This window comes from Centropristis striata, chromosome 22 (genome assembly GCF_030273125.1).
Source record: "Centropristis striata isolate RG_2023a ecotype Rhode Island chromosome 22, C.striata_1.0, whole genome shotgun sequence".
NCBI lineage: Eukaryota > Metazoa > Chordata > Actinopteri > Perciformes > Serranidae > Centropristis > Centropristis striata.
The window spans coordinates 17,717,508-17,734,337 of NC_081538.1; the positions used below are offsets into that span (position 1 = coordinate 17,717,508).

At 40.2% G+C, this 16,830-nt stretch overlaps 2 protein-coding genes across 2 annotated transcripts; one reads left to right on the forward strand and one right to left on the reverse strand.

Moving 5' to 3' along the window:
- Positions 1-38: 38 nt before the first annotated feature.
- Positions 39-11,545, forward strand: LOC131960472 (zinc finger protein 585A-like). The gene is made up of 9 exons (XM_059325700.1): positions 39-353; positions 2,456-2,658; positions 2,828-2,926; positions 3,132-3,224; positions 3,442-3,552; positions 5,807-5,930; positions 6,016-7,117; positions 8,014-8,066; positions 8,921-11,545. Exons 1-9 carry the CDS (start codon positions 320-322, stop codon positions 10,186-10,188), a joined length of 3,087 nt encoding a protein of 1,028 aa, XP_059181683.1. The 5' UTR covers positions 39-319; the 3' UTR covers positions 10,189-11,545.
- Positions 11,546-11,847: 302 nt separating this feature from the next.
- Positions 11,848-16,675, reverse strand: apex1 (APEX nuclease (multifunctional DNA repair enzyme) 1). The gene is made up of 5 exons (XM_059325707.1): positions 16,568-16,675; positions 14,552-14,683; positions 14,270-14,433; positions 13,994-14,186; positions 11,848-12,948 (listed from the first exon to the last, which is right to left on the reverse strand). Exons 2-5 carry the CDS (start codon positions 14,610-14,612, stop codon positions 12,434-12,436), a joined length of 933 nt encoding a protein of 310 aa, XP_059181690.1. The 5' UTR covers positions 14,613-14,683; positions 16,568-16,675; the 3' UTR covers positions 11,848-12,433.
- Between the last annotated feature and the right edge of the window lie 155 nt (positions 16,676-16,830).

Here is a 16,830-nt window from a genome sequence, read left to right on the forward strand (position 1 = left end):
GATGGCGATAACAACAACAAAAATGTCACCTGCACTAAAATAAAATGTGGAGAAGAAGAGGCCACTGACAACAAATCAATTCCACCAACAATGCAACTGCTTGTTTTGAATATTTAAACGATACATTTAGTTAGAGTCCGTCTCTTATTGAGAGGAGAAGTGTTGTAGTTTCAGTAGGAAAACTTCCTCGGTCCCATCTTGGTCATTCAGTTACTATAATAGCAGCCAACTGTGGCTCAGACGCTAGCTAGCTAGCTAGCTGGATGGCTAACAGCAGCTAATCACTGCTACTCTTCATTTTCCACACCGGTGTGAGAAGATGGACTCAAGTGTCTTCACGGCTGTTTCCAAAGGTTTGTTTGATGGTAATCACTAACAGAGAACGACTAAAGGCTAATTTGTGGAAAAAGTTGAAGTTAGACTTTATCATTCCTTCTTAGTAGCCAGGTTAGCTTAGTAAACTAGCACAATATTCGGATAATAACGTCAACTTCATGTGTTTTTTATGAAGCTCAAATCTTTCTGCATGCATGTTATCATAGGAATACATGTGCTGCGTGTAGGGACTATAAAAACTTGGCGAAAGTATCCGGGTTTAAGCAACACTGTTGATATTGAACATGCACTTAAACTAAGGTTGCATTCAAAACACTTTGCTGTTCCTCTCACAGTCAGATAATAAACAGAAGCACGATTCTCCAACCTAACTAGAATTAAAGATGGGCAGCGCTGCTATTCTCTTAACTCTATGGAGTCTTGGGCTATTTTGTCCATTTTTGAATCATTTTCATCCTGCCTGTATGCATTACTTTAAAAATGTTTAATGCTGCTTTGTTTTCTAGTCTGGATGTGATGAAGAAGCTTTTGGAGACTCCAGAGGGCTAACATTTAGTGGCCTAATAAACGTGGGGTTGTAATGTAATAAACATTATATGCACCAAGGTTATAATAGTTTGGGATTTTTTATTTGTCTTAGTTTTAATTTCGTTGTGAATTTTTGTTTTCAAATTCCGTTAGTTTTAGTTAGTTGTTTTTTTTGACAATGCTTAATTTTAGTTTAGTTTTTATTAGTTTAAGTGTTAGTTTGTGTTGGGTGCGAGATTCAAAAAGGTCATAATAAATGTAACCTTCATTTCCTTTGGTTTATCCATCTTGGCCCCAATAAGGTTATTAGCTCTTACAGTTAGTTTTTTTTAATCTTGGTTGGAGTGTAGACATCCCAGTCTCAGTAAACATATTTACCATGTGTTCCTGCATGTTCACTCACAGACACACACAGTTAGTTTTATTCAGTTTTGTAACCCCACAATACAGTTTCAGTTAGTTATTGTTTTTTTTTTAAACTCATTTTTATTTTTATTTCAGTTAACGAAAAAAAAAATTCAATTCTAGTTTTTGTTATTTCGTTAGTTTTCGTTAACTATAATAACCTTGATATGCACACCATTTGATTGTGTAATTTAAAACATTTGAAAAACAAATTTTCACCAAATGAACCCTGGAATGACTTTAGGAATAACGGTAAATAGTCCCAGACTCCTCATCCTCATATAGTGCTGACTTGACAGGAGATTTTGCTCTTTGTTGTAAAATAACACATCAGCCTAATATAATTAGAATAAATTTGACTTGAAAATACATTAAGGAAACCTTTAAAGTTAAATTATCTGACTCCAACACAAAATCCTCACCTATTTCTCTGCGCTGATCGTTTCATGGGGAATGATGAGCAGGAGACGTCCAAGTTCTCAGTTTAACTTCACTTTATTACAATACGTCAAGAAATGTGCAGTTTACAGAGTCTCTTGGTTCAAACTTCACTTCCCTGATTACACATAGGCTGGTCAGTTCATGAAGGCTGGACGCAGTCTGATTCCCCTAAACCCAGTTTATAGCCTGACACAAGTTTTCTAAGAATGTAGGTAGATCTCTCCAGAAGTCTCCTCCTCTCGATCAGCTGATTTGTCAGTTTATCCAATATGTGGACACGTCATGTCACCCAGCAGAGAAGACAGTTATCTTTCTGCTCAGCACATCATGTCCGTGACCTGACCTGTAACAAGACTTTCAAAACACGAACTCCTGCCTTGATATGACCTGCAGAGATATTATTGGAGATACAGATTTTTCAACAAAAAATAAAACATAAAATATCTTTTTGTGATTATAGAATCTTACTCTAAGTAGGGCAGAGTAAGTTTAAGCAGATGGAGTAAATGTATTTAGTTTAACCATAGTTTAAAAACAATATTAGCACATTGTGCAAAGCATCTTGCATGATTAATCTATAAATGCACAAAGAGGGCACATACACAGATAGTGAATTACGCACTCATGGATAGTGACCCGTATCAACAGATAGTGATCCCCATGCACAGAGACAGAATAACTTATTCTAACAGACTGCTAGGTCGGCTGCATTCACTTTCAGTCTGTGTGCTTTTCTATTTTTCAGGTGACCCTTTACCTCTGGGATCACTGCGCCTCCTGGTCCCACCTTTCCAGCTCATGGCAGCCTCTATGTGGCAGGTTTTGAAGAACCAAGATGTCAGGAACTACTGGAAAGTGGCAGAGTTTGTCACTTTGGTGGTGGACATGGTCCCAGAGCTGCTAATGTACGAGCACAGAACGCAACTAAACCTGGGATTAAGAGCCAGGGTGGGTACCACACCAGTGGAGGACGCACTGCCATTTATTGCATTCATAATGTAATGTTTGTTTGTGTTTTAAAATGGAGGGAATTATGGATAGCTATAAACAGCTTATGATATATAGTAGTAAGTATATGAGTGTCTTGATGTAATGTTTATTTTTTTCTCCTCATCAGTATATTCTTGAGTTGTGCCATTGTGAACAGCTTGTGGAACCTGATGTCATCTTGTCTCATCTGGACCAGATTAAATCCCAACACCCCACACTGGCAGATGTAAGTGTTCAAAATCGAGATTAGTTGATTACGTTTCACACACCATTCCAACCGTCTTAGTAACATCTCTGCCTCTGAGATAATTATGTATTGTTTATTGTAAACATAAATGCTTAATGGCTTGACAACAAGCATATCAACACCACTCAGGAAGTTATCCAGTGGTGACCTGTTGACATATGCAAACTTTCTGCTCCTATTTCAGGTGAAGGAATCACAAGAAGAAGTAGTGGTTACGTTTCTTGAGTTGATCCAGACTCTGCTCAAAGATCCAGAAGAGAGACGAGACTTTTTCTTGGTGAGGCGTTTACACCTCTTTGGAGTCAGATCCATCTGTAAATGTTAGTTACTGTAATAGGTTATAAGTTGCATGAAGCTGGGTTCTGCAGCTGCACACATTCAGATAGTTGTTGAATCTGGCAGGGGTTTTGAAACATGCTCAAAATGAAAATAAGAGAGACTGATGCAGAGTATAAAAAAAGGCAAAGTTATAACCAGTCTCTTGTCTTTCAAAGGAGGTCTTCCCTGCTGAGTATGGAGCTCAGTATGACAGTGATTTACAGATGCTGTTTTCAGAGTTCCTCTGTCGGCTGGCTCAGCTGTTACCAGTTCCTGACCTTGAGCAGGTGAGAGAAGACATTTTGTTTTTACTTTTAATAAAAAGTTCACATTATCTCACAGTTGAAGAATAACTACCATACTCATAAAACTGAATTCAATAACAGGGAGAAAGTGTCTTTGCATTAAACTCGCTAAAATATGTCTTCCAGACATTCAAATGAAAGTCAATCTATTAGTTTTAATAACAAGAATAAATATACAGTAAGAATTTCAAAATAAAGATGTATCTTAATATATTCACTTTGCATCAAGAAAATTGGATCATTGCTCATTGACTCGATATACGATACAGATTGTTGTAACTAGTGATGACCAGATGAAGGCCCATGAAGCCTTGAAGCTTTCCATCCAATTGGTTATAAAAAAAGTGAATTTTTCAAGGCTTCATGTGCTCACAAACCCCCCCCCCCCCCCTGCTGGTCAAAACCTTTATTGTCATTACAACAAGTTGTGATGACTAATGCCAAGAACAATTTCATTAGATTTTGTGTGATTCATTCATTTAATCTGTTTTTGATTAATGTTTTGGTAATGGTAAGAGTCTGTTAATGCCAAAAAAAAGTGTCAATATGATTTAAGTCAGTGTTTGAATAAATCTAATAGGACATGAGATGTTTATGTTAAAACTGATTGTGCTGGTGAATACTGGGGTGATGATGATGACTTTATTCATTTTTATTAAGAAATTATATTTTTGCCACTGTGTGGCTCAATTTTGCGGGAATCCGTTGCGCTTTATATATGTTCATAAATCACACCAATACTCCAACCACTCCCTGAACCAGCGAGGCTTCAATCGTCATCAATGACATCACTCGCCCTTAAAGTAACAAGCCTCGATATGCGCTTCATAAAAGGCTTTCTGGATTTCTTGACACGCTCTGAAGCCTCGGCACAGTCCGTCCCATCACTAGTTGTAACCATTACAGCCCCTAATGGCTACATGATAATGCTTTATGATTATACACTGTGTAACAACACTGGTCCAACGAAATGAATGGCCACGATTCATACAGATGTCTTGAAGGTTTATTTTCTCTCTCTCTCTGTACTTCTGCAGACACTGTGAAAACTACAATAAATAAAGACAAGACGAGTTTGAAAACACATGCAACTCCCACTCACTGTTCAGTATCATTGTAATGGCTGAAGCACATAGACACAACAGAAATGGCTGGAATAAATTAACTTCAAATACATCACAAAATATCCATAATAGGGCACATTAAGAGCGTTTTACATAAATGTGAAACATATAAAAGGAAAGTTAATGTAGAATTGTCACTCTGGAGTTGCGTGCTCTTCTCTACAGCCTTTTCTACTGCTCTGACCCATAATGCAACTGAACCATAATAAACTGACCCAGCCTCACATTTTGACCTCACATTACGACCTCACATTTTGACCTCACATTTTCCACAATGCCCTCAAATCAGACCCTTATATTTCACAATAAAAGTCCCTCAAAAGGAAATACATTTTAACCAAACATTTTATCCATAAGACATATTTATAAACCTTTTAAACATCTTATTTATTGCATTGTAATCACCTTTTAATAACTTTATGAACCTGAATGACCATGAATCATCATGGTCAACCATGAGAGACAGTTACACACTGCCAAGTTCACACTACAAGACTTTAGCCCTGATTTCTGCAGGCCTACAGTTTTGGAACTCTCCAACAAATGCCCCAGATCAGAGGCAAATAGGCATGTGTGAAGTGTTAAAGTGCGTGCGTGCACGTGTGTTTACGCTTGTGTGTGAGAAAAAAGTTGAAGACGGATTATTGCAAACAATATTTCTATAACTAATTAACATTTTATTTGGAACCCGCCTAACTGAACCTGTGATTATTTTCTGTGAGCTCAGACCCCAGACTGTACCCACCTGACATACGGGTGTGTGTGTGTGTGTGTGTGTGTGTTTCAGACCCCCTGTCATTGGTCAGTCATTTAGTGTGAAAACCACAAAAGACTCCCAATCAAAAGATGCTGTGTAGTGTGAACTGTACAGCAACTTTCAAAGTCAGACAGAGTTAGAACCTAATTCTGAAATGGAATTGCAATTGTAGTGCTTCACAATTTCTGCACTATAACTAAAACATAACAACAAACATAATGTCATTTAACATTACTTGCTGGTAATGTTTCTTACAGGTTTTTAATTTGCAAGTCTCAAATTTCCGTATCCTATTTTTAAATTTGAAATCTTTTTCTTACATTGCATTTTTTGTCATGCTTGTCTTCATGCACAGACTGTTTCCTGGCTTGGAGCTGAATGCTCTGTGTTGGAGGATTGTGTGCATTCAGTCTCTGATCCTACAGACCTGAAAAATTTGCTCCAGCACCACAAACACCTCGGGCATTTGGAGCAACATGGTGAGTCACTTCCCATAACAACTTCTATTTCAGTGACAGAGCTCTACACAGTAACTTGATGTTATTCTTGTTATCTTCTGTGCAGTTCCACCTTCAAGCATGGGCGACAGCATCCTGTCCTCCCTCTCTGCTGCTCCCCCCAGCAGAGTGGCAAAACCTACAGAACAACCCAACCAATCGGATCCACTGCAGGGCCTCAGTGATGACACACACACTGTAACGTTTGTGGATGACGTAGCAGTTGAAATAATCACCGTGACTGATTATGCAGAGGTTGAGTTAGACGCAAGCACCGACATCGAGGTGGTGATGGGAGAAAGCTGCTTTGAAGGAACGGACACCAGCACATCGGCTGAAGAGTCGCTGGTCGTGTTTCCTAATGAGGCAACCATAGAAGAAGAAGAAGTGGAAGAAGCAACACAAGAAGAAGCTGCAAGTGGCTTAGCAAACCTCATCCAGCCAAAGGTTATTAAGGACGACTTGGCGTCCTCTCAACAAAAAATGTCTATGGGACCTCATGACTGCCCCGACTGCGAAAAGAAGTTTAAGTTTGCCTCGTCGCTCATCGCCCACAGGGTCATCCACACCGGTGAACGCCCCCACCGCTGCGATGACTGCGGACGCTGCTTCTCTTTCCGACAGTCTCTTGACCGGCACAGACACACGCACAAGACTGGACGCAAGTACAACTGCGTTATCTGCAGGGAAACTTTCCAGTCCTTGTCAGCCCGCACAGAGCACAAGCAAACACACATGAAACACGGCGTTTACGTGTGTCATCAGTGCAACAAGAAATTCAACTGGGAGCTGGCACTTGCAAGGCACCTTAAAACACACAATGATGATCACAAAGCAAACACGCCTACAGAGAGCCATAAGAATGAGCAAGAGGTGGTTCTAGGTGATGAAGATGTCAGAGAGGCTCCTGTTGTACTTGTTGAACCCGAGACAAAGGTGGATGATAATAATCAGAATACAGACGTTCAGATCACCTCGGAGCCTGAGGGAACAGTCCCCGAATTTGACAATGAAATCATTTCCTTGGTGAAGGTCCGCACAAGTGGACGCAAACGCAAACCAACCATGAAGATCCAGGTGATAAATCTACAGAAGCACATGGCAACTAAAAGAAGGAAGGAGATCACCAAGACCGACCCTCCAGAGCTGAAGCCCTTGCCTTTTAATAGGTAAAAACACACGTTTTCATTCTGGTCTCTCAAAAGATTTCCAACAATTCTCTTTGAGTCTTTCAGGGCAGCGTTCTGTCATACTGCTTAAACTGTATGTGACATTTTTACGGCATGAATACCCATAATGCAGTGTGGTAGTGAGTACAACATTCATAACACACAACAAACAGCAACCAAGGCATAATTTATTTATTTTGCGCTATATATTTGTTTTGTTTTTGTTGCCTCTTTTCTTTGGCACCACTGTTCGTTGTATTTTCATGATTAATTTATGTGTCTGATGTTGTTATGCAGTTGACAGATTGAAATTAAAAATTTTTTAACACACCTCTACAGAAGTGAGGAAAAGTCAAAGAGGTTCATTATGCTTTGTGCTGGGTTTAGAAGCACATAGAAACAGAGCAGTTATAGTACTATATTAATAATATACTATAAATACTATATACTATATATATATATATATATATATATATATATAATATACTATATTATTCTTGTGTTTTGTTGAACACAAAGCTGCAAATCTCTCTGTAAAAGTCAGATTTTTAGACTAATCAGAAGACATTCTTATTTGTATACATTCCTTTAATGACAGATGTTAGATTTTTCTGCATGTCAGACATGCAGGTATTAATTTAAATCCAGTGACAGATGAGACTTCCGTCTCACTGTTTGAACAAACATCACTATGAAGTTTGGTGGTAGCAAATCATCTGGTGTCAAAATCAGAGAAGTTTGGTTTCGAAACAAAATTTTTAACTGAGCCATGTTGTTTTTGAAGAAGCTGACTCTTCAGAATTAAACGAATCACTAGTTGTGGCTGTTGAGGGACATCAGGCAGATTAAGTGTCTCAACTTTACTTTTTTAACTTTTTTAACTTTCTTTCTAACAGTGCAGAGCACTCTTACGGCTCACCTGTGGTCTCATTAAAGGACGATGATGAGAGTGAGTATATATTTTACTTTCCCGCTGCATCTAAGTAATCAAATAAGACAAATTAGAAAAACAAAGAACCTTAATATCTTGTGAGACAAGTAATTAAACTAAATTGCAAATACTTTGTTTGAAAAAAATATTTAAATATAGGTAAAATAGTATACAAACAAAAATGAAAAAGAAAGTCAGACAGCAATTATTGCAAATAACCTGTAATATGAATCATTTATCAATTTTCTTACAAAATTGTCAGATTCAAGATAGTTAAAAGTTGTTCAAATTGCCAAATTGCATCCTTAAATGCTTAAATAGGCAGCTAGGATAGGGTTTTTACTGGATAGGTTTCAGCTCTGCATACAGGTGCATCTCAATAAATTAGAATATCATAGAAAAGTTCATTTCTGTCAGTAGTTAAATTCAAAAGGTGGACATACCACATTATATAGATCCATTACACACAGAATGAAACATTCCATGTTTCATGTCTTAATTTATTTAATATCTTCTAATTATAATGATTATGGCTTACATTTAATGAAGACCTAAGACCAGGCCTCTGAAAAGTGTGTCCATCTATATGACTCAATACTTGGCTGGGGCTATTTGACTTGAACTACTGAAAAATAAACTTTTCCATCATATTCTAATTTATTGAGATGCACCTGTATCTTTAAAGGAAAATTTTCAACTTTTAACTTTTTATTTTTATTTTAGCAGTATAAAAAAACAAGGGTTAATTGTTGATTTCCCATTTTTAATTTGTGGTATTACTGAAAGTCCTGCACTTATGAAGTCTAAAATGCAAGCACGTAATTTTCTCATTTCTTGCTCCAGTCCCTAATGATTTTCTTTTTTTCTGTAAGCTTGTGTCGCAGATGGCTCTTCAGCTGCTTTCTCCTGTCCAAAATGCTCCTACCATCACTTAGAAGAAGCACAGGTCCAGCAGCACATTGACAAGGTCCACTCTGTGGGGACTGAGGACGAGGAGCAGTCCTTTCAGCCCCTCACAGATGAAGAGGGGCGTTTCAGTTGTCCGGACTGTGAGAAGAGCTTCAAGTTCCAGTCCTTACTAAAAGCCCACCAGCGCATCCACACAGGCGAGCAGCCCTTCCTGTGCTCTCAGTGCGGACGGCGGTTCTCCTTCAAACAGTCACTGGAGAGACACAAGCAGACGCACAGCTCTGGACGCAAGTACGAGTGTCTGATCTGCGGGGAGTTCTTCAAGTCCCTGGTGGCTCAGAAGGAGCACAAGAGCACCCACATGGAGAACGGCGAGTACCTTTGTTCTGAGTGCGGCCGGGCGTTTGCTTGGAAGTCTGCACTGGTGAGACACATGAAGACCCACGGCGAGGATGCAGACAGTGTGGAGCGTCCTTATAAATGCCCTCGCTGTGACGTGGGCTTCAGCTGCGCCAGCTACCTCAGCAGACACCTCCAGACTCACAAAGAAGAAAGAGTGCACACGTGCAACTGCGGGAAGAGCTTCACCTACCGGGCAGCCCTCACCGCACATCAGCGCATCCATCAAAAGGAGCGGCCCCATACGTGCACACAGTGCGGCAAGGGATTCCTCTACAAGGGGGGTTTGCTGAGCCACATGAAGATCCACTCTGAGGAAAAGCCCTTCATGTGTTCCTTCTGTGGCAAGGGCTTCAAGAGGGAGCGTAACATGAAGAAGCACGAGCACTGCCACACCAGGGAAAACGTTTTCAGCTGCTCGCAGTGCGACAAGAGCTTCGTCTATAAGGCGACACTGATCAGACACGAGCTGACTCATTCAGGCGAGAGGCCCTACCTCTGCTCTGACTGCGGGAAGGGCTTCTTCTCCCACGCCGAGCTCCTCAAGCACGAGCGATTTCACACGGGCCACAAGCCCTTCCAGTGCCCCCACTGCGGCAAGAAATTTACCCAGTCTTGCTACCTGACCATCCACCTGCGCTACCACACCGGAGTCCGGCCGTACTCCTGCACCGAGTGCGACAAGAGCTTCCTCAGCGCCAACCGCCTGAAGAGACACCAGCAAACACATTCAGGGGAAAAACCATACCTCTGTGTAGAATGTGGGAAGGGATTCAGGCAGTCATATAATCTGAAAATGCATCAACGAACACATATCATGAAGTTAAAATAGTCAGGACTTTGAATTATCGATCTGGATCTTATTGTTTTGTAAAATTGAAATAGTATGGAATCATCATAAATTAGTTTAGAATGGGATAAAGGCAATTTGGAATGCACTGAATCCACTTGTTCAGTCCCGATACCTGAGCTTTGTAGAGATGTTCGGATACCTTTTTTTCTTCTCGATACCAATACCTGAACTTACTTAATGTGCACTTGTATTTAATTTATTTTTTTAAAGAGCACCGTATTGATGTGATGGCAATCATAGTATGGCTTGGCTCTGGGCCTGTTCCATAAAACGAGTTTACGGAATCAGTCAGGCTTATTTAGTTTATTCCAACTCATTTTCAGTTGATTTAGTCCCATAAGAGAGTTAATTACGTTCCCAGAATAAGTTGTCATATTAACAATGTTGAATTTGTTTTGTGGAACCAAATCAGCTGAAAATTAGTCAGACTCAATGAAACAAACCCTTTTTAAACACTTTACAGAGCATGTACTGTTCCCAACAAAGATGAGAAGCAAGACAGCTCACTTGTTACCTACCTCTATAATCAATTTTGGACACAGTGATCGTTCTTTGTGGAGGTGATGATGGAAGTAACTAATGAGTGAGAATTAGCATCTTTCTCATCTCTGTTTAAGGGATATTTCTGATATTTAGAAGTGGGGTTGTATGAGGTAATACAGTCAATGTATTACCTGTAGTAGATGATGGTCTGTGTGTTCCCAGTTTGGAGAACCAGACGCGCTCTTAGCAGGAAACTAATGAATGTATTCCTGCAGACGGGGACCGCAACAAAAACTATTTTAACCACCTAAACAAAGGTCCACCCAAAAAGTGTTGGACCAGTTTATGTGTACATTTGGAATATGCTGGAATATTTTTGTTTGAGGTGGTAAAAATCTGTTTTGTTGCAGTCCCCCAGCAGTTCTGGTTCTCCAAACTGGGAACACTCACACCATCATCTAATGCAGTAATACACTGACTGTAGGTAAGTACCTCATATAACCACACTTGAAAAAAATCAGAACTATCACTTTAAGGGTTGCACATGTGCAGTACTGAAATCAAGTAACAATTGATAGTGTTATTTCTGACTAGTGTACCGGTAGTTGAGTTGATAAATTATTTCATTATGTGATATCAGATCAATGAGTACAGCTGAGTGTAGATATGCCATTTAAGGCTGTAAGCGAGGCATTTCAGGTATCGGTATCCAAACAACCCTCAGGGTTCTGGCATCGGCCCTGACTGAGAAATGATTTGATACTTGTGTTTAATTAGTCAGCTGTATGCCTCACTTGGTGGAAGTGACTGGGATATTTTTTTTATGAATACATTTACTGAATTGACAAAATAATAAAAATTAATAGATTGGCCCCATTGTCAAATACCAGATCCAGCTTTTGGAGTCAGTATATATCTGGATACTTGATATCCTTGCATCCCTGAAGGCAACTTTGTGTCCTTTGATCTCATATGCAATTGCATCTAATCTAGAAAATAAGTCTAGCAAGCATAGGTTCTTGTTGAATGTTTTCCATTATACTGAATGCATTTTAATTTCCAGATTGTGTTGCGATTAAAGTACACCATGCACTGGCTTTTTTTTTGTGTCTAATCATCTTGACTCAGTCTCCAAAAAATGAGCAGAAGAAGATATACAAATCCAGTCTTTATTGTGGGCATGTTTTACAACAGGAAATTCAATGCTTTGGAAAAGCATCTTAAAACATTTTTGTGATAGAACAAGTTACATTTTCTTAACAGCAGTAGCTTAATTTCAAACAGTAACACAGAATACAAATGGCAGGCTTTGGGGCACCAAGGCTTGTCCCAGGTCAGTAGTTGTGCAGACAGGAACCACACAGTGCCACAGCCAGTCACAGGTCTTCATGTTTAGTGTTGCATCTCTAGACAATAGCTAAAGAGGGGTGAACATTACTGGGCTGACTGATCAATTGCATGAAGGGGATAAATGGACATTATGAATTGTGCTGTGTACAAACTGAAGGAGTTAAAAGTACTAGACTACTAAGCTACTGCTGGGCCTACTGAAAGAGTGAGGTTGGGCAGTGCCTCACCCATGAGAAATTTAAACAAAGGTTTAGAATTTCCTGCAAAAATAGGCGATGCCTCACTCTAACACACAGTGGCATACACGACAGTTTCAGTCAAGTCGGAATGGAAGTACTATGAAAACAGTGATGGCTAGGTGAAACAGTATCCCTGCTCAACAGACCGTGACCTATACAGCCACGTGCAGGGTGATGGGGCAGTGGTCGCTTCCCAAGGCCTTGTTGCGGATCTTGCTGTCGCACAGGCCTGGCAGCAGACTGGACGACAGCACAAAGTAATCCAGCCTCCAGCCCACGTTCTTTGAGCGGGAGTTCATCATGTAGGTCCAGAAGGTGTAGGCGTTGGTCTGCTCGGGGTAGATCTCCCGGAAGCTGTCGACAAACCCGGACTCCAGGAGCTGGCTGAAGCCTTCGCGCTCCTCGGGGGTGAAGCCTGCGTTTTTCTTGTTCCCCTTGGGGTTCTTTAGGTCGATCTCCTGGTGTGCGACATTAAGGTCGCCACACAGCACCAGGGGCTTCTGCATGTCCAGCTCGCTCAGGTACGCCCGGAAGTCCTCGTCCCAGGTTTTGCGGTAATCGAGGCGCACAAGACCTCTGCCGGAGTTTGGCACATAGACGGTCACCAGGTAGAAGGTGGGGAACTCTGCAGTGATGACGCGGCCCTCCTTGTCATGCTCTTCTTTACCTGAAGGATTGTTTGGAGGTTCAGTTAACAATGGAATGCAATTACTTTAAGGCCCTACTCAAAAAGTCCAATCAGTTCTGACTGGTCATGAGAAAAATAATGTACTTTTGTAATATTAACGCATGGAAATAAGTTCTAGTACAGGGGTAGGCAACCTGCGGCTCCGGAGCCATACTTTGCTCTTCAACTTGTCCTCTGTGGCAAAATGAAACATTTATTTCTTTACATTTTAAATTGAATTTATCATTAGTGTAGGCCCAAAGCAATTTGTATTCTTCAACTGTAAAAATGTGTATATTATAATGGCAGTTAAAATGTTTTAAAAACACTTTAGTCCACTAATATGTGCATCACAGCTTGGGCCGCCACCCTAACCTCTAAATTTAGCCAACGTAAAGTTGACTTTTCCTTGCTAGGCTACAGCTTTCAGTTCGAAAAATCTCCTGAGATATTTCTTTGGTTTCCAGCCTCTCATCTGCATTCTGACAAAATCATAGAAATAAATGCTCGGGGTGGTCGGTAGCGTAGTGGGTTATGCAGGCGCCCCATGTGTAGAGGCTACAGTCCTCGCTGCAGCTGGCCCCGGTTCGAGTCCCGCATCGGACGGCCCTTTACTGCATGTCATTCCCCTCTCTCTGCCCCCTGTTTCCTGTCTCTCTTCAACTATCCTGTCCATTAAAGGCATGAAAAAGCCCAAAAAAATACATTAAAAAAAAAAAAAAGAAATAAATGCTCATTATGACCTATTATTAATGTTAATTTAGACTTAGACTGTTTTATGTCCATTCTATGGCTCAAAATAAGGTTTGTGGCTCCATTCCGACTGTTTTCTCTTATTTTGCCAGACAATGGCTCTTCTGTTAGTAAAGGTTGCTGACCCCTGTTCTAGTAGAAACCCAAAATATGAACCTGAAAATGGACAAAATACATTCCCTTTAAGAAAATTAGTATTTTTGCCATTTAGAGCCACCAGTTTAGGTTCAAGACTTTTTGACCAAAAATTGAGGCCTAGGGATTTTTCAAATGATAACATTACACTACTCACCAATGCCATAGGTAACTTTGATTGGTTCAGTCTTGCAGAGCATGGCCACTCCACTGTAACCCTCCTTCTCATCTGAGCCGGCCCAGTACTTGTGAGGGTACTCGGGCATTGAGGTGATTTCAGCAGGAAGGGATTTCTCTGCACACTTTGTCTCCTGCAGGCACAAAACATCTGGAGCCTCCTCACGCACCCACTGGGAGGAAGGAGCACAAGGGTTTACCATTAAAACCAGTCTCAAAACTTCATTTATGATGCTTTTGTTAACTGTAAACTCACATCCAGGCCCTTCTTTTTCACCCAGGCCCTCAGGCCGTCCACATTCCAGGAGGTGATCTTCATGTTGGCTTCACGTCCATCTTTGCTGGTCATTTTGTCAGGAGGATCCTCGTACAGTATTGGAGCCTCTGGTTCCTTGGTCTTCTTTGTTTTCTTTGCAGAAGCTGGAAGGTGAAATAAATCAATAGGGGCAAGAAAGTGGAGGTCACATATGTTTGTTAGTAAAAAGTATTAAGTTGTGTAACATGTGAGAACAGTATGCACTCGTGCACAGTGTAGTACCAGAGCCGGTGTCATTCTCCCCGTCCGCATCAGCCTCCTCTGCATTCTTGCCTCTCTTCATACTTGAACTCGCTTTGACTCCAAACACACCTCGCAGACACACAACACGCACACACAACAGCACACGCGCCGCTGGAAAAACAGAAGAGGAAATGAGTGATGTAATCATCTGAAATGTTAAATGCCACATCAGTATGCAAGAGTTGTACAGAGATTGTCCAATGTGTTATGAAGGACAGTTAATGCTTAATTTATTTTTCTGTTTCATATCATTATACTGTTGGTCAGACAAAACAAGCAATTTAATAATAAACTTGTCAATGCTTGGTTGGTCCAACCAGGCAATGGAGACACTGTTGTAAATTATGCTGGGCTTACAACAAAAGATTCACAGTCCCAGACTAAAAGCTGAGAGTCTTTAGTAAATCTAGGAGTTTTACTGGAGTCATCTCCATTGTTAAGTTTAAGGTAGTAATCTGCTCTGTTTCATATCAGTCTTTTCCTAGTCTTGGGTTTGTATCATATCAAACGTGTTTGATATTATCTCAAGTCTCAGTGACGTAACACAATCACCAAGCAATAGATGAGCGGGGGAAAGGTCCCCGGTTCCAGACCGGCCAGTAAAACCACTTCCACAGGAAAAAGGAACATCACAATAATGCTAGTAAGCTCAGTCCTAAATAAAAATATAGTGATGTCATATATTTAGATTTTTGGGGGTGCTGTTTTTTTAGTAAAGAGAACAGTAAGGCGTCAAGTTAAAATTTATAAATAAATATATAGCCTACATAAGTAATAACTAATCGATGATTCATGTATGATTAACTAAATGAAAGTTGATAGAGCTGATACAAATAATTCTTCAATTAAATAAATCATAATTAAATGACATAAATGTATATCATGAATTAATTTCTAAATGTTCCTTTCCTTTATTGTTATATCTATTTTTACTGTAAAATAGTCAATTTTCATGTCAGAAAAACAGAAACCCTTTTTCAGCTTTGTGAGGGGGCATTTTGTGGCGTCGTATTCACTTTTTTTTTTCTTTTCCCCAACACAAACCACTGCACACACTAAAGCAGCTGGAGCCAAACGCTGCTTCTCCTCCATTTGAAAGTTTTTACTAAGAGCATGATGGGGGAAAACTGTTAAAATAATCTAGTTGTAGTATTGTAAATAGTGACCCTGCAAGATTCAGTATTTGTAAAATCTCAGTGTGAGACTAGGCTGGGACTAAAAACTCTAAACACTCGTCTTTAGATGTGAGCAGGTGTGAGCTGATAGTTTTCCAGGAGTCTTGACCAAATCTTTTCAGTCTTCTGGTATATAGGTAGCATTACTTAAAACGTATTTGGCATTACTGTACTGCAATTTATTTATCAGCCATTATATAGAGTACCGAAACGTAAGGCAGGCAGTAAGCCAATATCGGTCAATATATCGGTCTGTTTTTATTTTCAACGTGGCCGATTGTAAATCTGCGCTTGCATAAGAGCATCGTAAGAGCTACAGTATCGGATGGTGGCCGAATTACAATGTTACAAAATTTCTTTAATGCAGTGCACATTATTTTACAGATGGTTGTTGTCAGCCTGTACAAGGCAGTGTGAGAATAAACCCTCGGACAAAGGAAGCACGCTGCACGTTTATTTTGATGCCAGTCGTGGCTGTGAGGACAACCAAGCACACTCAATACAGACAAGCATACATTTGTGACCCACTGGATGCAACATTAACAACGTGCATTTAGAAGACATAAAAAAACCAATAACAGCTTCAACGATTTTGCCGCTTTTACACGCAAAATGTTTGATGTAAAGCTATGCTAAAGCTAGCTTCCCCTCTGTGACAAAGAGCACAGAGGGCCTGCGCTGAATGAATGGATCCAGATACTAATCAGCTCCCTACACCGCTGATTTTAATAATCTATAAATGCAAAGCGGCGAAATAATAATAGCGTTCTCGTTTCAATCACAAACACGTTTCAGGAAAAAGAGATGCAAATAATCTTACTTGCACACAACAGGATGCAAAGACCAGACCAGACTCTCTTCAGTCACTCCCCCAAACACACTCTCATAGATATCTATGCACACACTCACAAAGCACAGCACAGACTCTTAGCACATGTGCTTGATGTACGTACTGACTGCCTAAACATTTGCCTGATTAGAAAAAACATAACAAAAAACCATGCACATTTCTGTTTCGTTTATTTACTTGGAAAAACAACTCAGCTGTTGCTGCTATAATGCATTAACATTATCCTGGCATGT